A 24,482-nucleotide genomic window follows, 5' to 3' on the forward strand; every position below is an offset into this window, starting at 1 on the left:
TCTTCATCTTTCTTTCTTAAGAGGTGCACATTGTTTTCATTTGTAGAGCGGTAGTCGAACGATTTTACTGTATAAAAGCATTGGCAACATAGGCGTCAGCATTTTCTCTACTCTACGTAATCGTTCGGTACTTCTCTTAGTGACATCTCACCGCGTATAATTACACTGAGGTGACAAAAGTCATGGGAGACCTCCTAATACAGTGTCGGACCTCCTTTTAGCAGACATAGTGCAACAACGCGACGTGGCATAGACTCAACAAGTCGTTGGAAGTCTCCTGAAGAAGTATTGAGCATCTTGCCTCTATAGCCGTCCATAATTGTGAAGTGTTATCGATGTAGGATTTTGTGCAGGAACTGACCTCTCGATTGTGTCCCATAAATGTTCGATGGGTGGCCAAATCATTAGCTCGAACTGTCCAGAATGTTCTTCAAACCAATCGCGAACAATTGTGGCCCAATGACATGCCGCATCGTCATTCATAAAAATTCTATCGTTTTTTGGGAACATGAAGTCCATGAATGACTGCAAATGCTTTCCAAGGAGCTGAAAATTACCATTTTCAGTCAATGATCGGTTCAATTGGACCAGAACACCCAGTCAACTCCAAGTAACCACAGTCTACACCACTATGGAGACACCACCAGCTTGCACAGTGCCTGTTGACAACTTGGATCCATGGCTTTGTGGGATGTGGGCCACACTTGAACTCTACCATCAACTCTTACGAACTGAAATCTGGACTCATGTGACCATGCCACGGTTTTCCATTCGTCTAAGGTCCAACCGATATGGTTATGAGCCCAGGAGAGGCGCTGCGGGCGATGTCGTGCTGTTAGTAAAGTTCAAAGTGGCTCTGAGCACTATGGGACTTAACATCTGAGGTCATCAGTCCCCTAGAACTTAGAACTACTTAAACCTAACTAACCTAAGGACATCACACACATCCATGCCCGAGGCAGGATTCGAACCTGCGACCGTAGCGGTCCCGCGGTTCCAGACTGAAGCGCCTAGAACCGCTCGGCCACCTCGGCCGGCTGTTAGCAAAGGCACGAGCTTCGGTCGTCTGCTGCCATAGCCCACTAATGCCATATTTTGCCGCACTGTCCTAACGGCTACGTTCGTCGTACCTCCCAGATTGATTTCTGCGGTTATTTCACGTGGTGTGGTTTGTCTGTTAGCACCGACAACTCTACGCAAACACAGCTGCCCTCGAACGTTAAGTGATGGCCGTCGGCCACTGCATTCCCCGAAATTTGGTATTCTTGGCACACTCTTGACACTGTGGGTTTCGGAATATTGAATTCCCTAACGATTTTCGAAATGCAGTGTCCCATGCGTCTAACTGCAACTACCATTCTGCGTTCAAAATCTGTTAATTCCCGTCGTGCGGCTACACTCACGTCGTAAGCTTTTCACATGAATCACCTGAGTACAAATGACAGCTTCGCCAATGCAGTGGTCTTGTGTAAGCGATACTACTGCCATCTGTATACGTGCATATCGCTTTACCGTGACTTCTGTCACCTCGGTGTATTGAAATACAGTTACTAGATTTGCAGCTGCTGCTGATAATAATGGTTTAAGGCGGGAAACATCTTATGTCATCGCTCTCCTGTCCCCCCCCCCCCCCTCAACCCCACCCCTACCGATGACGGAATCAGTATACTGCATCTTCTGTCTTCCCCTAAAGAAACTCTATGTGCAAGTGACAGATAGTTGTCTAGATATTTGCGTAGCCTCTATCTGACGTGGATCGTGGGTACCAGCCCGGTATTCACCTTTTGGGATGTGAGAAACCATCTAAAAACCACATCCGGGCTGGCCGGCACACTGATACTCGTTAATCCGCCGGGCGGATTCGAACCTAGCTCGGCACGCCTCCCCGCATCGCAGAAGTGTGCTTGTTTATAAGCACGTCTACCCGGCTGGGCCTTAACGCACATAAAAACACTTAAGTAAAAGAAATAGGAAGGGCGGAAAATCGATGCTTGACGTCCCGTTGACATCGAGGCCTTCAGAGACGGTGACCCAGTAATTAATTTGTTTAAAGCTGCAGATAACCAATCAAGGGTGTCAACATTAAGAAATAATTGTTTCATAGCTGTTCGATGATACTGGGAACTACATTTACATGGCCAGCGAGGGTACACAATGACAATACATGGCAGGGAAGAGGAGGAAAAGGAAAGAAATAAGAAACAAGAAGCCACCAGAGCGCAAGCAGTGGTTCTGCAAGGCGTATGTGGGTGAGCATCATGCACGGTGTGAACCCACACAGAACAAAAATTCCAGCAGTGACCCTCCTAAACGTTCGCAAACGGAAGCAGTAGGTGTACTGAAGAGAACGCGACCAAAGGAGTCTTCACATATAATCTTTCGTACAAAAAACACATCTACCGATCAAAAGAAATTGAGCAATTTTGTGGTGGTAGGATTGACCAGCCGGGTCTAAGCGTTTTATTGCTAGAATATTGTAAGTTGCCACCAAACTAAGAAGAAAGGTATGTTATCTTTTAATGAGTACTCTAAGCCTGTTAATAGTATATTTCGGCTAATTCTGCTTCTGAAGCATACAGCGTAGGCAAAAAGCAGGTGTGCGTTGGGAAGCATGGTATATCGCACGGGAAGCACGTTCACTCTTAGCGGCGCCGTTAAATGTTTCGATCGAGCCTTCTGTGCCTCCTCGTTTCCGACGGCCCGTCTGTTTATTTTTTTGTGCTATTCTTGTAGGTTTACTTATCGGTCACTTCGTAAACCGTTCTCGTAGGGCAGATAACATCGCACAAAAAGAATGCAGACACAAATTATTGCTTGAGACAAAACTTCCTTCATGTGCTTCCTTTCAGAATACCCGCAGTTAAGGATCTTTATGAGCGTTACTATGCACTCAGACATAGAGATGGAATGCTGTTTATATACACAGACATATAAACTTTCGTTTATGGAGAGTCATAACATCTTCATGGAAGACTTTCGTAACATCTTAAGAACGTTGTTACAATGAACGATGCTATTATACATTTACTCATTTCATGACCGATCCTTTGAGTCTGTCAGTCCGTATGAACCAGAAGTGTAAATAACATGAAAGTGAGACTACTGAAAGTTGGGTACCCATTGTTAAATGACGTTAACAAAAAGCAGAAAAGATGTTAGAACTCCGTCTGAAAATTATTATCGGCACCAGACACTGCATACAGGTAAAGTAAAGCACGTTACATCGTAGCAGAATAAGTGGAACTTTGCTGGTGATAGCACATACTCCTCACATTACGCCCACACTCCGGGGGATCGAAAATAAGCTAGCAGGATATCTTCTTTGAAGGTTATATCATCTTCGGTTGGAGTTAATTCATTACTTTCTCTACCATTTCCATTCTCCCGGTCCATCAGTTTTTATTTCAACTAATGCTACTTTTCTTCACGGACTTTCAGTATGCTGCAGATGAAATAGGTCATCAACTTGTTCTTTATTGAAATGAATGATTGGAATTCCGTCCAAAAGTCGCATTAAGAATTGTTGTTGTTGTTGTGGTCTTCAGTCCTGAGACTGGTTTGATGCAGCTCTCCATGCTCCTCTGTCCTATGCAAGCTTCTTCATCTTCCAGTACCTACTTCAGCCTACATCCTTCTGAATCTGCTTAGTGTATTCATCTCTTGGTCTCCCTCTACGATTTTTTTCCCTCCACGCTGCCCTCCAATGAATATTGTCCTTTATTTGTTAGTGATGACTGATTTCCGTCTTCTTAAATAATTAAAATACAGTCAAATACGAATGCCTGGAGATAGCCACAACAGACAATCTAGAATAGCAATCCAGACAGTTAAACAGATAGTGTTGTCTGTTGTGTCTATTTCCAAGCATGCGTATTTGTCTGTATTTTAATTACTTACGGAGACGGATGGTTTGAAAATGGATGTAATGTCCGAATCTAGCCACTAATAATAAATAAAGGATACTTCTTAATGCGACTTTTGACGGAATTCCAACAATTTATTTCAGTACCCTGTATTTTATCGCAACATTTACATGTATTAATCTCCGTTTTGAGTCCTTAATTTTTCCCTTCAACGAATGTCTCTGCCATTTATTTTCTCCAATTTCCTTGCGTTTCTATTCCGTTGCCTTCCATTATTTCCCACCTTTTGCTGAATGTCTTCATTGGCATCAGCTAGTAATACAACTTCAGTGTTTCCTGAATTTATTTCCAGAAATGATCTTCTGCCGTTCCTGCTTGCACTGTAACCCAATAAATTATCTGATATTTTGATTTGATGAAACTTCTGCTCAAGTAGCCTAGTGCTATCTTACAGCTTTACTCGTTCAATATGCACGCTTGCGATGTAAGTGCCAGTTACCAGCCATTATCCACTGAGCCATCCACTGTACGGGCATCTATCTACATGGGACAGAAAAATTCTTCTGTTTTGCTGTATTTCATTTCGCTGTAAGACTTCCTTCAGAATTTAATCTTCTGTTCAAAAAAATTTACTCGATATGCTGTGTTTCCACTAAACTTTTCAGTCATCGACTGATCAAGTTCCTGTACTGAACAGGTTCGAAATTTGAATTTCACGGAAAAGTCATTCGTAAGTCCGAATAAATGCACACCATATAGCCTTATAAATGTGGCCTGTAAACGTTTACCCATAATACCACGTCAGAGGACGCTTTGGTGTTAAATTTTCCACGTAATTCTTGGGATGGGGGAGTATACACATAATTTCACCAGCAATTAAAATATCAGTTCTAGAAGTGTGCTATTGGATCTCTCACAAGTTTGATGTTGACGGACGCGACCGTAAAAATAAAAAAATCTGGTAATGTGGCTTCTTTGACAAACTGTGAAAGCTGGAATTGTTTTCGAACTATTGTCATGTTAAATATGCAATGTAACTCTACAAAATATGCTTTACTGAAGTTAGCATTTGTTTTAGAACATCTAAGCTACTGTTTCAGAGCATAGGTGGTGCAACTTTTTGTGTATTCTGTTTAAATGCATCAGCCATTATAATACTGTTAGGAAAGAATGTACTCCGAATACTGCTGTTGTTACACTGCAAAGTTTGCCAAATCATAGATTCGATTTTTTTCCCGTCATTATTCTCAAGGACACTTAAGGTTCTTGTTTGAATTGAAAAGATTTTTTTTCATTTAAATAAAGTGATTTGACTAGAAACATTGAAAGAGACGTTTAAACCGCCGTCGTTAATCGTATGCGACTGCTTTCAATCATTACGTCTGGACAGCGCTTAGCCGAAATGGTAAGATTTTGAAAAAATATATTATTTCTGCTACTAGAAACTGGTTTTCATTACATATTGTTACTTTTTAGCCCACTGAGCACGTCCGTGCAGCTTAAACAATTGATTTTTAAAGTGAAGTTTTTTTAAATTTTTTTCTGTACTTGTGATGGCTGATAACACAAATTTCAAAGTCCCTTCTTTGATGTAAGTACAGCAAACTTCTGATTATCTGGGTTCAGCTAATCATAGTTATCGATTATTCGTACACAGATGGATGATTTTTGAAGAAAAAAATAGTGAAACGAACCCTGAAATGTTCCGCTATACTTAGAAAGAATATTTTCGTTTACGTTACACTGTTATGCAACTGAATTGTGTTTTACCGCTGGAAGACGCCTGTCTCATCTTCGGAAATCCCTGAAAAATTTTTCTGTTGTTTCCCATTTTATCTTCAGGTCAATGCAGGAACTCCATCCTTTTAACATTTTTACGGCCGGTATCATACCTATGTATGTGTTTAGCCTTTTCACTAGGAGCTAAACACAGATAATTTCCGCCCCTATGTTTCCGGCGAGTAACAAGTAGCCGTAAGTAGTGCTGTTGACTTTCGTATGTGGCAGGTATCATGTGTAGCTACAGTAAATGGTAATTTCATGTAGAAACATGTAACGGCGGTTTATGTAGGTACCAGTAAACCCCCGATTATATAAAGCATCGATCCCATGTATAAAGCAGCTTCAAACGTTTGATTGCAAAAGAGTTAATGTGTTAAATATTTGACATTAAGAATATAAGCGAGAAAAAGTTTCGCAAAGTTTGTTAGAAGTCGCTAACTGCTCTCTCTAGGAAACAGTGGGTAGTTTAAATTCTGTTTTAAGCAAAATCAATCTTTTCACGCATTCCAGTGCTAATGACGTCATATATTCTGAACTATGTGTTGCACGATAATATAATTTTAGAGGTACATTCAGCAATATATGAAGATACTGTCTGCAAAGTACGTTCCAAATAGAAATAGTATTAATGAAGTAATAAATTAAATCGTCATGCCTGCTACTGAACTTTTACTGCGTGCTATGTTAAGCAGAAGCTAGTTTTGAAGATATCTAACTGTCTATGACGTTTAATCTCCTCCACTATAATTTTGCAGGTACCTTCATTGGTATACGTGAATACTCTCTGCAAACTGTTTCGAATAGAGTCGGTAGTAAAGAAGTAATCAATTAAAACATCATGTCTGATGTTAAAGTTTGACTCTTGCATGAACAGCAAAAATATAGTAATAGATAAACTTCGTTTCTTTAATCATTTATGATTGTTGTCTGGGAGATAAAGTTTCACAAATGTTTAAAAATAATTTATAATTTCAAAGTTTGCTGGAAGTCGCTAAGTGCTCTCTCTTTCTCTTTTTTTTTTTCTTTTTCACCGGTTTGATGCGGCCTGCCGCAAATTTCTCTCCTGTGCCAACCTCGTCATCTCAGAGTAGCACTGTTAACCTTACGTCCTCAATCATTTGCTGGATTAGTCCAGTCTTTGTCTTCCTCTACAGTTTTTACCCTCTACAGCTCCCTCTAATAGCATGAAAATTATTCCCCGATGTCTTAAAAGATGTCCTATCATCTTGTCCCTTCTTCTCAGAGTTTTCCATATATTCCTTTCCTCGCCGATTCTGAAGTGAACCTCCTCATTCGTTACCTTATCAGTCCACCTAATTTTCAAAATTCTCTTGTAGCACCACATTTTAATGCTTCGATTGTCCGTCGTTCCGGTTTTCCCACTGTCCCTGTTTCACTACCATACAAGGCTGTGTTCCAAACGAAAATTCTCAGAAATTTCTTCCTTAAATGAAGACCTATGTTTGGTACTAGTAGACTTCTATTAGCCAGGAATGCCCTTTTTGCCAGTGCTGGTCTGTTTTTATGTCCTACTTGCTCCGACTGTCATGGGTTATTTTGCTGCCTAGGTAGCAGAATTCCTTAACTTCATCTACTTCGTGATCACCAGTTATGGTGTTAAGTTTTTCGCTGTTCGCATTTCTGCTTCTTCACATTACTTTCGTCTTCTACTTACTCTCAATCCATATTCTGACTCATAGACTGTTCATTCTATTCAACAGATCCTGTAATTCTTCTTCGCATTAATTGAGGATAGCAATGTCGTCAGCGAATGTAGGCATTGGTATCATTTCACCTTCAGTTTTAATCCCACTCTTGAACCTTTTTTTTTTTTTTTTTTTTTAAAATACGTCATTCTCAAATACTGAACGAATGAAGTCCTGGAATTTGCGCATCGTCAGTTATGCTGCCTCAAAGCCAATACACAGTTTCTAACTGTAATACTTGTCATACTGTGTTAAACTTTTATAATAAGATTATACATCTTAATGAGTTGATTACGACAGCGTTTTAAATCTTTAAATTCTGACAATGAGTATGCAAAATATTGAAAAGAAAGTTTATGTTGCCCCTGAAAGTCGTTATATGGGCAACCTTAAACTGAACCGGGTTCTGGATTGTCGCTTAGTAATACGTGCAAGGTGACAATAAAAATATTGAACTACGTGAAATAGGATCGTCATAACTTCTGAACGGTTTGCGTTAGGACGTTCAAACAAATTACACAGTTGGCCGCGGGGCTTGATTGTAATTAATATGCACGTTGTTGTTTGGTTTAGAGACGAAGCCCAGTTTCATTCGGATGGGTTCGTCAATAAGCAAAATTGGTGCTTTAAGGGGACCGAGAATCCGCATTTCCCGAACGAGTAGCCTCTTCACCCTCAACGGGTGACTGTGTAGTGTCCAACGTCCACACACGGAATAATCGATAACTACCGAAAGGTACGTGAAGGTTTTGAAAGATGATTTCGTCCCCATTAGCCAAAGTGACCCTGATTTCGACAAAATGTGGTTCATGCAAGACGGAGCTCGACTCCATCAAAGCAGGAGAGTGTTTGATGTCCCGGGGGAGCACTTTGGGGACCGCATTCTGGCTCTGGGTACCCAGAGGCCTCTGGCATGGACGTCGATTGGCCGCCATTTTCTTCGGATCTGAACAAATGCTACTCCCTTTTGTGGGGCTACATTAAAACAAGGAGTAAATCAATAACCCCAAAACTATTGCTGACCTGTAAACAGCTCTTCAGAGGCCATCGACAGCATCGAGGTTCCGACACTTCAGCGTGTCATGCAGGATTTCGCTATTCGTTTGCGCCAATCATCGCAAATGATGGCAGACGTGTGGAATATGTCATAACCTAAATACGAATATCGTAGTGACGTTTACATGTTGAATAAAGTGTGCGCACGCCGTAGTTTCAAACTTATTTACGTTTTTTTTTCATATAGCTCAATAATTGTCACCCTGTGTGATATGAAAAAAGGTGCTTTTCCGAAATTGATGCGCTTTATTGCACCATTAACCGATTTTCGAGCCGCTTCAGGCTCATCATCAGATGAAGGTGATACAGGAACATTATCCTCTGAATCATGTGTAGCTAGACGCCAGAGTCATAGTGATTGCATTGCGTCTTGATATCCATTCAGATAATGTTCATTTTAGTTAGCTTCTCGCCCCCTATCCCCCACACACAGTTTACTGTGAAACCAAGTCCACCTAAATATTACTTGGATGGTGTGGTGTGTGCGATTTGGCAATGTTAGTGGTAAGAGAGTGGCTCTTCCTGCCGTCGTATCTCCCCCCGCCCTCCTCTTCCCCAGCCCCACTTGAATGTTCGAAATGTTTGCGAATTGTGTAACTGAGGCGGGTACAGCACGGTACTCACCTAGTGGGATGTGGGAAACCGCCTGAAAACCACATCCACTCTGGCAGGCATACCGGCCTTTGCCGTTAATGCGCCGGCTATATCCGAGTCGGAGCCGAATACCGAAAGTGCCGTGCTAAAGCGAGCGGCTATGAGGGAGGGTTACATACAATACCTACATAAACCGCCAGTTTAAATCACAGCTATAGTTCATTATAAGTTGACAAATCCAAATCGCTGCTAGATTTAAAGTATTTAGTGCTTCACTGGTTTGAGATAGGCCTACTTCGGCTACAGTGCCATTTTCTAGCCGCCTGCGAATAATACATGATTCAGTTAATCTTTTTTCTATACGTATGTGTAAGTATTGGCAACGTTGCGTAATTATACAATAGTACTTACGTCTAGTTGTTTTGACGTCCATAAAACATCGATTGGTGCTGTCACTGTCTAACGATTTATACGACATCGTATTTATCTGCTGACAACGGGCAGGTGTCTTTGAAGCGAAATGTCTCAACTGTGCGGGAATATACATAATGGATGTACGAGTACATGTTGTAGACGCATGGTTGACGACGTATGTTAAGTTTGTGTCTGCCGTGAATCGAGCACGGATAGCCAGCCAAATGGTAAGGTGATCGCAGGCGATAAGCCGGAAATCCGGGTTCGAGACCCGGTCCGGCACATACTTTCATTGTCGTCATTCCATTCTACAGATAATGGTTGTCCATATCCGCAATTGCCAATGGATTTAATGTCTAACGATTTAGTTGTTATGTCCTAGGTGGCGTGTTTATATGATTGCGACAGCTATGCTGCAATATCTCGATCTTTAATGTTGATTAGACGAGATTATTTTGTTGGCAATGGTCTTCTTGTTGTTTTTAGAAGTTTTTGTAGTTTTGACAGCTTAATTTGACAGAGCACCTGCGAGTTTATATGGTTACAATTTTGATTTGGTTTATTAGTCTCTGGGTTTTTATGTATTAGTGACTTGTTGTAAACAGAACAAGAACACCATAGCCAATCAAAAAATCTCGTCGACAACAACATTAATCACCCAATATGATGAATAATTATACGTAAGAACAGAAACAAAGGTTAACTATATTTTAACTAAAGTTCAGTCTTGATCACAACACATATGTCTCAATAACATAGGTGACCGGTTTCGGTTATATTTATATAACCATCTTCAGACCCATGGCTTTCTTGGAGGATGGTATGCGGAGCTCTCCTCAGCTGCTACGAAGTCAACTGAAACCGGTCGCCTATGTTACTGAGACGTAAGTGTTGTGATGAAGTCTGAACTTAAGTTAAAATATAATACTTTATTGATCACTGTTCCAAAAATGTTTACCAAAATTGTACAAAGGTTAACTAAACCACGTATTATTTGCACGCAGCTATAAAATGTCACTGTAGCGGAAACAGGACTTTTGCAAACCAATGAAGCACTAAGTACTTACAATGTCTCCAAAAGACGTATATCGCCGCTACGAGCCCTCAATATATATAATTTAAAAAAACATGTCTACTCCGAATTATCTTTGTTTTTAGGTTGTCCGTGTAGTATTGAATCCGCACTAACTAGAATAATCTGGAGTTTGCTGTATCTTAGATTTTTCGCGGGTCAACGCATAAAGTTGTGAGCAGCTGTTAACTAAAACTGAATTATTCAGTGACATTCCATACTGGATGGAGTTGCCTGTGACTGAAAAACTCCACAGAACGTGTGGACAAGAGTTAGCACCAAAACGACCGCCTCGAGGGAGTTGTGGGACTACTCACTAGTCGGCGAGCGCGAGGCGGTTAGGCTGGTCGAGCCGAGGCTGGAGAGCGACGTGGTCTTGGAGCCGAGGCCGGGCCAGTGGTGCAGCGCCGAGTTGGTGCTGCCGCGCTTGAGCAAGAAGCCCTCGGGCCGGCTGGCCACCGTCGACTTCTTATACCAGTCGGGCACGTGCAGCTTCTGCAGCGAGCGCTGCACGCGCATCTGGTGTTCAGACATCGTCCTGTTGCACCCAATCTTCTGCAGCTCATTCTCAGGGGGCTGCGGAAAAAGAGAAAAAAGCTACTGTCAGACTCGTGGCCACGTAAATGATCCTAGTTACTTCACTATCGACATGTTGGTGCAACGAATCCTGTGCCAAAATTACCAAAAAGAAAGCAGCAGTGTACACTACTGGCCATTAAAATTTCTATACCAAGAAGAAATGCAGATGATAAACGGGTATTCATTGGACAAATATATTATACTAGAACTGACATGTGATTACATTTTCACGCAATTTGGGTGCATAGATCCTGAGAAATCAGCACCCAGAACAACCACCTCTGGCCGAATAACGGCCTTGATGCGCCTGGGCATTGAGTCAAACAGAGCTTGGATGGCGTGTACAGGTAAAGCAGCCCATGCAGCTTCAACACGATACCACAGTTCATCAAGAGTAGTGACTGGCGTATTGTGACGAGCCAGTTGCTCGGCCACCATTGACCAGACGTTTTCAATTGGTGAGAGATCTGGAATCTGGAGAATGTGCTGGCCAGGGCAGCAGTCGAACAATTTCTGTATCCAGAAAGGCCCGTACAGGACCTGCAACATGCGGTCGTGCATTATCCTGCTGAAATGTAGGGTTTCGCAGGGATCCAATGAAGGGTAGAGCCACGGGTCGTAACACATCTGAAATGTGACGTCCACTGTTCAAAGTGCCGTCAATGCGAACAAGAGGTGACCGAGACGTGTAACCAACGGCAGCCCATACCATCATGCAGGATGACACGCCAGTATGACGATGACGAATACACGCTTCCAATGTGCGTTCACTGCGATGTCGCCAAACACGGATATTACCATCATGCTGCTGTAAACAGAACATGGATTCATCCGAAAAAATGACGTTTTGCCGTTCGAGCACCGAGGTTCGTCGTTGAGTACACCATCGCAGGCGCTCCTGTCTGTGATGCAGCGTCAAGGGTAACCGCAGTCATGGTCTCCGAGCTGATAGTCTATGATGCTGCAAACGTCGTCGAACTGTTCGTGCAGATGGTTGTTGTCTTGCAGGCGTCCCCATCTGCTGACGCAGGGATCGAGACGTGGCTTCACGATCCGTTACAGCCATGTGGATAAGATGACTGTCATCTTGACTGCTAGTGATACGAGGCCGTTGGGATCCAGCACGGCGTTCCGTATTACCCTCCTGAACCCACCGATTCCATATTCTGCTAACAGTCATTGAATCTCGACCAACGCGAGCAGCAATGTCGCGATACGATAAACCGCAATCGCGATAGGCTACAATCCGACCTTTATCAAAGTCGGAAACGTGACGATACGCATTTCTTCTCCTTACACGAGGCATGACAACAACGTTTCACCAGGCAACGCCTGTCAACTGCTGTTTGTGTATGAGAAATCGGTTGGAAACTTTCCTCATGTCAGCACGTTGAAGGTGTCACCACCGGCGCCAACCTTGTGTGAATGCTCTGAAAAGCTAATCATTTGCATATCACAGCATCTTCTTCCTGTCGGTTAAATTTTGCGTCTGTAGCACGTCATCTTCGTGGTGTAGCAATTTTAATGGCCAGTAGTGTAGTATGTTGTTGGCAACAGAGCTACATCGATAAGAGCACATGATCTAGGCTAGTGGCCAGCTTGATTTGCTATGCCTCTTTCTGTTGTGTATTAACATTCACTCTTCTTTATTCCATTACCCATACATTGATTTCACAGCAAAAAGAAAAAAAAAAGCCAGAGGTGCCTCCAGTGCGCGGTCCTGGACGCGAACCTAGGATAGAACACTGTGTCGGCGGGAGCAATGGGGGTAGGGATGCTGAGCGCTGACGGCCGATGGAGTGGCCGATCAAAGGGAGAGGGGGAAGACATAAAAGCGAGGCGCCGGCTCCCCATCAGCCAGTTCATCAAGTGCGATTGCAACATGGGCGTCTCTCAATGGAGAGAAGTCTTCCGAAGTAAGAATGATTTCAGGTGTGCCGCAGGGGAGTGTCGTAGGACCGTTGCTGTTCACAATATACATAAATGACCTTGTGGATAACGTCGGAAGTTCACTGAGGCTTTTTGCGGATGATGCTGTAGGATACCGAGAGGTTGTAACAATGGAAAACTGTACTGAAATGCAGGAGGATCTGCAACGAATTGACGCATGGTGCAGGGAATGGCAATTGAATCTCAATGTAGACAAGTGTAATGTGCTGCGAACACATAGAAAGAAAGATCCTCTATCATTTAGCTACAATATGGCAGGTCAGAAACTGGAAGCAGTTAATACCATCAATTATCTGGGAGTAGGCATTAGGAGTGATTTAAAATGGAATGACCATATAAAATTAATCGTCGGTAAAGCAGATGCCAGACAGATTCATTGGAAGAATCCTAAGGAAATGCGATCCGAAAACAAAGGAAGTAGGTTACAGTACGCTTGTTCGCCCACTGCTTGAATACTGCTCAGCAGTGTGGGATCCGTACCAGATAGGGTTAATAGAAGAGATAGAGAAGATCCAACGGAGAGCAGCGCGCTCCGTTACAGGATCATTTAGTAATCGCGAAAGCATTACGGAGATGACAGATAAACTACAGTGGAAGACGCTGCAAGAGAGACGCTCAGTAGCTCGGTACGGGCTTTTATTGACGTTTCGAGAACATACCTTCACCGAGGAGTCTAGCAGTATATTGCTCCCTCCTACGTATATCTCGCGAAGAGACCATGAGGATAAATTCAGAGAGATTAGAGCTCACACAGAGGCATACCGACAATCTTTCTTTCCACGAAAAATACGAGACTGGAATAGAAGGGAGAACTGATGGAGGTACTCGAAGTACCCTCCGCCACACACCTTCAGGTGGCTTGCGGAGTATGTATGTAGATTTAGATGTAGATGCATAAATATTGTGCCCGTTGGACACCGGCATCCGGCAGTTCACCGGTGAACTACACTCCTGGAAATTGAAATAAGAACACCGTGAATTCATTGTCCCAGGAAGGGGAAACTTTATTGACACATTCCTGGGGTCAGATACATCACATGATCACACTGACAGAACCACAGGCACATAGACACAGGCAACAGAGCATGCTCAATGTCGGCACTAGTACAGTGTATATCCACCTTTCGCAGCAATGCAGGCTGCTATTCTCCCATGGAGACGATCGTAGAGATGCTGGATGTAGTCCTGTGGAACGGCTTGCCATGCCATTTCCACCTGGCGCCTCAGTTGGACCAGTGTTCGTGCTGGACGTGCAGACCGCGTGAGACGACGCTTCATCCAGTCCCAAACATGCTCAATGGGGGAGAGATCCGGAGATCTTGCTGGCCAGGGTAGTTGACTTACACCTTCTAGAGCACGTTGGGTGGCACCGGATACATGCGGACGTGCATTGTCCTGTTGGAACAGCAAGTTCCCTTGCCGGTCTAGGAATGGTAGAACGATGGGTTCGATGACGGTTTCGATGTACCGTGCACTATTCAGTGTCTCCTCGACGATCACCAGTGGTGTACGGCCAGTGTAGGAGATCGCTCCCCACACCATGATGCCGGGTGTTGGCCCTGTGTGCCTCGGTCGTATGCAGTCCTGATTGTGGCGCTCACCTGCACGGCGCCAAACACGCATACGACCATCATTGGCACCAAGGCAGAAGCGACTCTCATCGCTGAAGACGACACGTCTCCATTCGTCCCTCCATTCACGCCTGTCGCTACACCACTGGAGGCGGGCTGCACGATGTTGGGGCGTGAGCGGAAGACGGCCTAACGGTGTGCGGGACCGTAGCCCAGCTTCATGGAGACGGTTGCGAATGGTCCTCGCCGATACCCCAGGAGCAACAGTGTCCCTAATTTGCTGGGAAGTGGCGGTGCGGTCCCCTACGGCACTGCGTAGGATCCTACGGTCTTGGCGTGCATCCGTGCGTCGCTGCGGTCCGGTCCCAGGTCGACGAGCACGTGCACCTTCCGCCGACCACTGGCGACAACATCGATGTACTGTGGAGACCTCACGCCCCACGTGTTGAGCAATTCGGCGGTACGTCCACCCGGCCTCCCGCATGCCCACTATACGCCCTCGCTCAAAGTCCGTCAACTGCACATACGGTTCACGTCCACGCTGTCGCGGCATGCTACCAGTGTTAAAGACTGCGATGGAGCTCCGTATGCCACGGCAAACTGGCTGACACTGACGGCGGCGGTGCACAAATGCTGCGCAGCTAGCGCCATTCGACGGCCAACACCGCGGTTCCTGGTGTGTCCGCTGTGCCGTGCGTGTGATCATTGCTTGTACAGCCCTCTCGCAGTGTCCGGAGCAAGTATGGTGGGTCTGACACACCGGTGTCAATGTGTTCTTTTTTCCATTTCCAGGAGTGTATTTCAATAAAAACAAATAAAATTAAATAACTCAGCTGAAAACAGTTTTTCACTATGGATACGAGCTGCTTCATTCTTCGCATGCAGTTTCTGTGACGATTATTTTGATGCAACATCGTTTTACTTTAAATTTAGCAACCGACTGCCATTACTTTCTTGAGCTTCCTTACATTTGCAGTAGCAGAATCGTGCTCCTTGTACTTTCATTAATCCTTAACCGGTGTTGCTAAGTCTATGGGGCTCCAGGGAAGTGAGAAGTTGTAGTATTTTTCGTATTTGTTGATCAGGGAGCATGCGCTGTTCAGTACCTTCCTATGGTGGGGAGACTAAAGTCTGTTATCACGCCAAGCATTTTCAACAACGAACTTAAGAGTCCCCAGGACTCCACGATGCAGTTAGTGTTATATTTTCAGTTTAGTCGGCGAATACAAAAAAAGTTAACGCTACAAATCCTAACTTCGAGGAATGTGTTCTAAGATGGATTGAAGGATGTGACGCTGACTGTTCAGATCAAGATGGTGCTCCCGAAAGCAACATTACCATTGAAAATTCTATTCCAAGTGATCACGAAACAGCAATGAACTTTCTGGCGATGAATCTGATGACGATGAGATGCAAGTTACTGAAAGCGAAGACGAAAATTATGTACTCAATGCACTGCAGATCTACAAGACTCTAAGTATCATCTACTTTTATATGCGTGTTTGGACCGTTGTCAGTATTTTACAGTTTTTCTGTAGAAACAAATGAATGCTCTTTTCTTCTAGTTTAGCCCTTACCAAATGTGTATTCTTGTTTTTTGTTTGTCAATTGTCCTTTGGAAAACAATATAACAGAAAGACTGTGTTTATTTTTGTAATATCTTTTATTTCAGAGTTTTCCGCTTTAGTTTGCTCCTAAGTTGGTTTTAAACAAAAAAATTTGTTTCCTTACACGTCTTTGATTACGTATGCGTCCCAAAAGAACAAAAAAAATCATTACCCGATATAAGACACATTTTTGTTTTGGAGTCCCCAGGACTCCGCAACGTATTTGATGTTAACATTTCCGTGGAAGTCTCTGTAATGTGGACTACGGTGTTCGTCTTATTAACTAACTTATCCCTAAGCTGAAATTGTATAAGGGGCACGCCGGCCGAAGTGGCCGTGCGGTTAAAGGCGCTGCAGTCAGGAACCGCAGGACCGCTACGGTCGCAGGTTCGAATCCTGCCTCGGGCATGGATGTTTGTGATGTCCTTAGGTTAGTTAGGTTTAACTAGTTCTAAGTTCTAGGGGACTAATGACCTCAGCAGTTGAGTCCCATAGTGCTCAGAGCCATTTGAACCATTTTTTTTCTGTTTTTGTTGAGTCAGTTGTTTGGTTTATGCACAACATAGAAAGAGCGTCTCCGCTGAATTCAAAAGGGATTTGTCTTTTCAGTTTGCAGTTTACTCTCTCAGTCCATGTTTGAAACGAGGAGACACAGTTCTGGTTCTGTTCGTCCTGCAACACGTACAACTGAATTAGGCGTGTATCTCTGACAGTGTCTTCCGAAGTCGGAGACGAAACGTCAGGGAATTGTTTCGTATATCGACCACGGCCTCTCGGGCAAGAAATTTTAAATGAAGTAAACGTCGACCGTGAAAGCCTACACTGTATCAATAGAAACTAACTTACCGAGATATAATTTCAGTGACAAAAGTTGTGGTAGAACAAGCTGACATTAGATACTGTGCTTTATCAAATTAACCGGTAACATAGAAACAATTGAAACTATCAGTTTAGAATGACTAATCAACGTCAGAAGTTATCAGAGGAGTACAACAAAAGCAAAACGGGAATAATGGAATATAGTCGAATTAGTCCGCAGCTCGTGGTCGTGCGGTAGCGTTCTCGCTTCCCATACCCGGGTTCCCGGGTTCGATTCCCAGCGGGGTCAGGGATTTTCTCTGCCTCGTGATGACTGGGTGTTGTGTGATGTCCTTAGGTTAGTTAGGTTTAAGTAGTTCTAAGTTCTAGGCGACTGATGACCATAGATGTTAAGTCCCATAGTGCTCAGAGTGAGACGCTTAAAGTAGTAAATGAGTATTGCTATTTGGGGAGCAAAATAACTGATGATGGTCGAAGTAGAGAGGATATAAAATGTAGACTGGCAATGGTAAGGAAAGCATTTCTGAAGAAGAGAAATTTGTTAACATCGAGTATAGATTTAAGTGTCAGGAAGTCGTTTCTGAAAGTATTTGTATGGAGTGTAGCCATGTATGGAAGTGAAACATGGACGATAAATAGTGTGGACAAGAAGAGAATAGAAGCTTTCGAAATGTGGTGCTACAGAAGAATGCTGAACATTAGATGGGTAGATCACATAACTAATGAGGAAGAATTGGAGAGAAGAGAAATTTGTGGCACAACATGATTAGAAGAAGGGATCGGTTGGTAGGGCATATTCTGAGGCATAAAGGGATCACCAATTTAGTATTGGAGGGCAGCGTGGAGGGTAAAAATTGCTGAGGGAGAACAAGAGATGACTACACTAAACAGATTCAGATGGATGTAAGTTGCAGTAGGTACTGGGAGATGAAGAACCTTGCACGGGATAGGGTAGCATGAAGAGCTGCATCAAACAAGTCTCTGGACTGAAGACTACAACAACAATCTGAAGAAGCATTTGCAACTATTTTATCGCAGCTAAAAATATTCATAATTAATAGGAAATTCGACGAGCATTTATGTTAGTTATAATGAAAAATGCATTTACTCCGTGTGGCATCTGCTATTCCTGATACCTCCATGAATGCACAGAGCGGTTATTATCAAACTTTCCCTATTTGAGAGGGCTCCTATGAAAGACGAGTGATCGTAGGTCAATGAAACTTTGTGGAAACATTTGTAAGGACATGCGGAACAGAAGTAACGAATAAACCGTTGAAAGAAACACATTTTAATTTCCATATGAGAGGGTAACACTGATTAAGTGCGTACCATGTTCACGTTCCAAGCTACTGACATATTTCAATGTCATAAAAATTTGCATCTACGACAGCGTGGAACAGCATCCCACCTCAGGTGGGATGTTGCTACATCCCTCGCCATGCTCATCTTCATCCTCCAACGTATGATAGCGCCCCCTTGATAAACTCTGTCCTTCAGGGAACTTCACAGCCAGAAATCACACAGGTTCAAATCTAGTGATCTCGGTGGGCACGCAGTTTTGTACGATCGTCCAATGATTCGATCGTGTGTCGTTCATGCTGCATGTTGTTGATCCTTGGGGTTAGAGTTCCTCAAAGAAAAATGAACCAATCATAAACTGTGCCGTGAAGTCACACTACACAGCGACGCGTTCGCTCTGCAGGAGAACTTAATGAATATTCTGTGGCGGTGAAGATCCTGAACTGCGACAATTGTGTTTAATTGCAACCATCCTGTATCTCATTAGCTATTCGTCGGTCTGCGTGAAAACTGTACTGCAAATATTCCATACCAGTTGTTTCGTGTCGATAGCCTCTGTCATGGTTATTGCGTATTCTTGATCGGCTGTTACCTTTCCTCAGAAATTCCTGTCCACTTTACGAAAATGTCAGTTAAAAATAACCGAGCGAGGTGGCGCAGTGGTTAGCACACTGGACTCGCATTCGGGAGGACGACGGTTCAATCCCGTCTCCGGCCGTCCTGATTTAGGTTTTCCGTGATTTCCCTAAATCACTTCAGGCAAATGCCGGGATGGTTCCTTTGAAAGGGCGCGGCGGATTTCCTTCCCCAGCCTTCCCTCACCCGAGCTTGCGCTCCGTCTCTAATGACCTCGTTGTCGACGGGACGTTAAACACTAATATCCTCCTCCTCCTCCTCAGTTAAAAATAGTTTTCATATAATTCTCCTTTACTCTTGTATATAATCTATCCCACACAAAGTCACAATGATTTACAGTGTTATCGTCCCTTCAAAAAATGGTTCAAATGGCTCTGAGCACTATGGGACTTAACTTCTGAGGTCATCAGTCCCCTAGAACTTAGAACTACTTAAACCTAACTAACCTAAAGACATCAGACACATCCATGCCCGAGGGAGGATTCGAACCTGCGACCATAGCGGTCACGTGGTTCCAGACTGTAGCGCCTAGAACCACTCGGCCATTCCGGCCGGCATCGTCCCTTCCCTGCAGGTCTCAGCGAAGAATTGTTCCTTAAAAATATCAGTACTACACCTATAAAAAGGGAAGGATAGACGAAGTCCATTCTGAGACGATATTACTTACGAAAATTCGATTGCTCTTTCACGTGGGAGTCTGGATACGAATGATCGCTTAGTGTACTTCCCTACAATAAGATGGTTAGTGATGGCAGCAGATGATACGAGGTACGGCGCTTGAGACTGACAGCTTAGCACACCTACGGTAGAGATGATGTAAGACGTCTTACAGTCATACGGGAGTTATTCTGAAGCGTGAAACGTAGCCTTGGTACTCTGCCAAGCTGTCAGTTCGTCAGCGGACCATCATTTCACTCAAGCGAGACTAAAGAAGAGTTATATTTGGCCACAGTCTCGCATTTGGGACGTTTCTTTTCCGATCTACGTAATAATAAAAGCCCTGCACAGGCATCAGAGAAACGACGATGCAACATGAATGGTCAAACAAGAGGGGAGCTGAACACATTATGTGTCATAAGGATGATTACCATAAGGAAACATGGTTCTATAACAGCATTGAAGCGTACATCTTACAAATTGATAAACATTTGTTATAATGTAGTACATACATCGCCGAAAATGATTCATTTTGAAAACACTTTCAGTTCGGAATGTGTGTGTGTGTGTGTGTGTGTGTGTGTGTGTGTGTCTAAGAGCGCGCGCACGCACATGCGGGCATCCTCATCGCGAAAACGATATTCTCCGGAGATAAATGCTCCTGGCTCACGTGGAAATTTAGAGGCACCGTCTGAATTTGTATTGGTAATCACCAGAAACAGTGTCATTGCTCGTGAGATATGACTATTTATACTTTAGAAAGTAAAGAGCTGACACCATGTAGGATGCATTCAGAAAATACAAAGTAATAACGCAGTGTGATTACACTGAGATGTCAAAAGTCACGAAATATCTCGTAATTTCGTGTCGGACCTCCTTTTGCCCGGCGTAGTGCAGCAACCCGAAGTGGAAAGGACTCAGAAAATTGTCGGGAGTCCCCTGCAGAAATAATAAGCCATGCTGCACCTACAACCATAACTGCGGAAGTGTCGCCGGTGATGGATGTTGCACACGAACTGACCTTTCGATTATTTCCCAAAAATGTTCGATGTGATTCATGTCGGGTGATCTGCGTCGCCAAATCATTCTCTCGAATTGTCCAGAATGTTCTCCATACCAATCGGGAAATCGGTTCAATTGGACCAGAGGACCCAGTCCATTCCATGTAAACACACTTGACAACTTGGGTCCATGGCTTCATGGTATCTGCGCCCCACTCGAACCCTACCATCAGCTCCTACCTGCTGAAATCGGGGCCCATCTGACCAGGCCACCGTTTTCCAGTCGTCTAGGGTCCAACCGATATGGCCACGAGTCCAGAAGAGGTGCTGCAGACGGTGTCGTGCTGTTAGCAAAGGCGCTCACGTCGGTCGTCTGCTGCCATATCCCATTAACGCCAAATTTCGCCGTACTGTCCTAACGGATACGTTCGTCACGTCCCAGATTGATTTCTGCGGTTATTTCAAGCAGTGTTGCTTGTCTCTTAGCACTGACAATTCTAAGATAATGTTGCTGTTCTTAGTCGTTAAGAGAAGGGCGTCAGCAACTGCGTTGTCCATGGTGAGAGGTAATGCCTGAAATTTGGTATTCTCGGCACACTTTTGACATTGTAATCTGTAACTATTTTTGCAATGAAATGTCCCATGCATTTAGCTCTAACTACCGTTCTGCTTTCAAAGTCTGTTAATCCCGTCATGCGGCCATAATCAGGTCAGAAACCTTTTCAAGTGAATCACCTGAGTGCTGATGACAGCTCCAGCAATGCACTGCCTTTTGACGACTCCAACAATGCACCGCCTTTTTATACCTTCTTTACGCGATACTACCGCCATCTGTATAGGTGCATATGGCTATCCCATGACTTCCCACAGTGTATGCTGATTGTTATAATGTTAGTACAAAATCCTGCAGTCATATACCTCAGTTATATAATAGCATGCACAGTTAAAGACCTATTTGTCTTTATAAACTGATGGTTGAGGACTGTCGTGTTCGGTGCGCTAAGTAGCCCTCTTATTAGTCCACGTACTTTGTCGTGTATTATTTTTTCACGGAACCATTGGTATGTCTCGCTAGAAGGCACAGGATTTCCTGAAAAGACTTCTTTCTTGCATTGTTCCTTATCTCAAGCACCAAAATTTTCGATCGTTTTATGTGATTTAGAGTAACATATGAAACTTGTGTTCTTTATAGAACGCATTTCATCTCCAAACGAAATGTTTTATAATCACCTCTATCCATGCTTGTATTGCACTAAAATGGCTGAAATGAGGGAAAACTAGCTTTATGTTCATGATACACACGCAAAGAAAATGGGCAAACAGGAAACAGAACTTCTCGATTCTCGATGTGATGCTGCAACAGCTTGCCCTGACTTGACGATGCGTTTGCATTATAATGGTGGTGAAGTCGCCAAATCAGCCTATCTCCGTAGTGTTCAGCAGTTCTCCAGCTTTTAATTCCCATTCTCCAAAAAGAGCTGAAGATAAAAACAGCAAGAAATGATCAGAACAGGTGCGTTGCTTCCAGCAGATACCCCGAAAGCGATAAACCACGGTCCAAGGTCTCAAAACAGTACAGAAACAACTTTCCTAGGAATGGAACACACTCCTCAAGTACTGAAATGAGTCAGTTCCAAATGGGTAATGCGTTTTAAGAACAAGTGTTGTACAAGTAAACAGTTTATGTAATTTAAAGAACCATGACGCAAACACTTCTCTAATAGAGGCGACTTTAGTTCGAGTAGTGTTAAGATTATTTACAATTGTTTTCATGCGGATAACTGTTAAAACATAAAGTTGCCGTCTTTTATCATCGATGCACGCAAAAACATTTTGAGACTGTCCGTCATTTTAAATACAGGAGATCTACACAAGAATCGAGGGACTCTATCTTAGACTTTTACCTATAAAGTTTAGTCGTTGTTTCACAGCTGCTGAAAGCGGCAGACAACAAAATAATGAGAAAGCGGATCGCTGAATTTCCGCCAGTGTGAATCAGCACGGTTTCTCTGAAAATTCGAAAAGAGATTACCTTTTTACGTAGTTAATATGACGGAGTTAATACTGCTATCAGACATAAAGGCAATTACAGAGAAGAATTTTGTTGCCCCGTATCGACTGCCTCTGTCAAAGCGAGGGACGGAATTGAGTCACGCCCCGGTGCCGAGCTTAACTAAGTTTCACGAACAACCCTGCACTCCCCACCCCCTTCACCACCCCAAACCCCTCCCCCTGCCCCGTTCCCCACCTCACCTGACGCAGCAGACCGTGGGTTACTAAGTTAGCAGAAACGGAAATAGTCAACTTTTTGATGACAAGAACTTCTGAGGACCTAGAACACCTATCATGGGGGCGAGTTAATTAAGATATCCAAACGAAATACTTTCCAGTTCGAAGAAAATATTGGAGAGATGAGATTACCTTTACTGAGGAAAGAGTTTATCTTAGTGTTAGCAGAGAAACCTTGCATATAACGATAAGAAATGAAAACACCAAAGTGAACTTCTACACTACTGGCCATTAAAATTGCTACACCACGAAGATGACGTGCTACAGACTCGAAATTTAACCGACAGGAAGAAGATGCTGTGATTTGCAAATGATTAGCTTTTCAGAGCACGAGGAAAGTTTCCAACTGATTTCTCATACACAAACAGCAGTTGACCGGCGTTGCCTGGTGAAACGTCGTTGTGATGCCTCGTGTAAGGAGGAGAAATGCGTACCATCACGTTTCCGACTTTGAAAAAGGTCGGATTGTAGCCTATAGCGATTGCGGTTTATCGTACCGCGACATTGCAGCTCGCGTTGTTCGAGATTCAATGACTGTTAGCAGAATATGGAATCGGTGGGTTCAGGAGGGTAATACGGAACGCCGTGCTGGATCCCAACGGCCTCGTATCACTAGCGGTCGAGATGACAGGCATCTTATCCGCACGGCTGTAACGGTTCGCGCAGCCACGTCTCGATCCATGAGTCAACAGATGGGGACGTTTCCAAGACAACAATCATCTGCATGAACAGTTCGACGACGTTTGCAGCAGCATGGACTGTCAGCTCGGAGACCATGGCTGCGGTTACCCTTGACGCTGCATCACAGACAGGAGCGCCTGCGATGGTGTACTCAACGACGAACCTGGGTGCACGAATGGCAAAACGTAATTTTTTCGGATGAATCCAGATTCTGTTTCACAGCATCATGATGGTCGCATCCGTGTTTGACGACATCGCGGTGAACGCACATTGGAAGCGTGTATTCGTCATCGCCATAATGGCGTATGACGTGGCGAGGTGGTATGGGGTGCCATTGGTTACACGTCTCGCTCACCTCTTGTTCGCATTGACGACACATTGAACAATGGAAGTTACATTTCAGATGTCTTACGACCCGTGGCTCTACCGTTCATTCTACCTCTGCGAAATCCTACATTTCAACAGGATAATGCACGACCGCATGTTGCGGGTGCTGTACTGACCTTTCTGGATACAGAAAATGTTCGACTGCTGCCCTAGCCAGCACGTTCTCCAGATGTCTCACAAATTGATCCAGATCTCTCACCAATTGAAAATGTGTGGTCAATGGTGGCCGAGAAATTGGCTCGTCACTACTCTTGATGAACTGTGGTATCGTGTTGAAGCTGCATGGGCAGCTGTACCTGTACACGCTGTTTTACGCTGTTTTACTCAATGCTCAGGCGTATCAAGGCCGTTATTACGGCCAGATGTGGTTGTTCTGGGTACTGATTTCTCAGGATGTATGCACCCAAATTGCGTAAAAATGTAATCACATGTCAGTTCTAGTACAATATATTTGTCCAATGAATACCCGTTTATCATCTGCATTTCTTCATGGTGTAGCAATTTTAATGGCCAGTA

General features: G+C 43.8%; 1 protein-coding gene across 1 annotated transcript in view; it reads right to left on the bottom strand.

Annotated features, from left to right (window-relative positions):
• LOC126470785 (uncharacterized) overlaps positions 1 to 24,482 on the bottom strand; it is a 742,455-nt gene that overhangs the window by 343,306 nt on the left and 374,667 nt on the right. The window contains exon 3 of the mRNA XM_050098794.1: positions 10,805 to 11,063. Coding sequence (XP_049954751.1) covers positions 10,805 to 11,063 — 259 coding nt within the window. The remainder of the gene's footprint in view (positions 1 to 10,804; positions 11,064 to 24,482) is intronic.

Source organism: Schistocerca serialis, chromosome 3, assembly GCF_023864345.2.
Source record: "Schistocerca serialis cubense isolate TAMUIC-IGC-003099 chromosome 3, iqSchSeri2.2, whole genome shotgun sequence".
Taxonomy (NCBI): Eukaryota; Metazoa; Arthropoda; class Insecta; order Orthoptera; family Acrididae; genus Schistocerca; species Schistocerca serialis.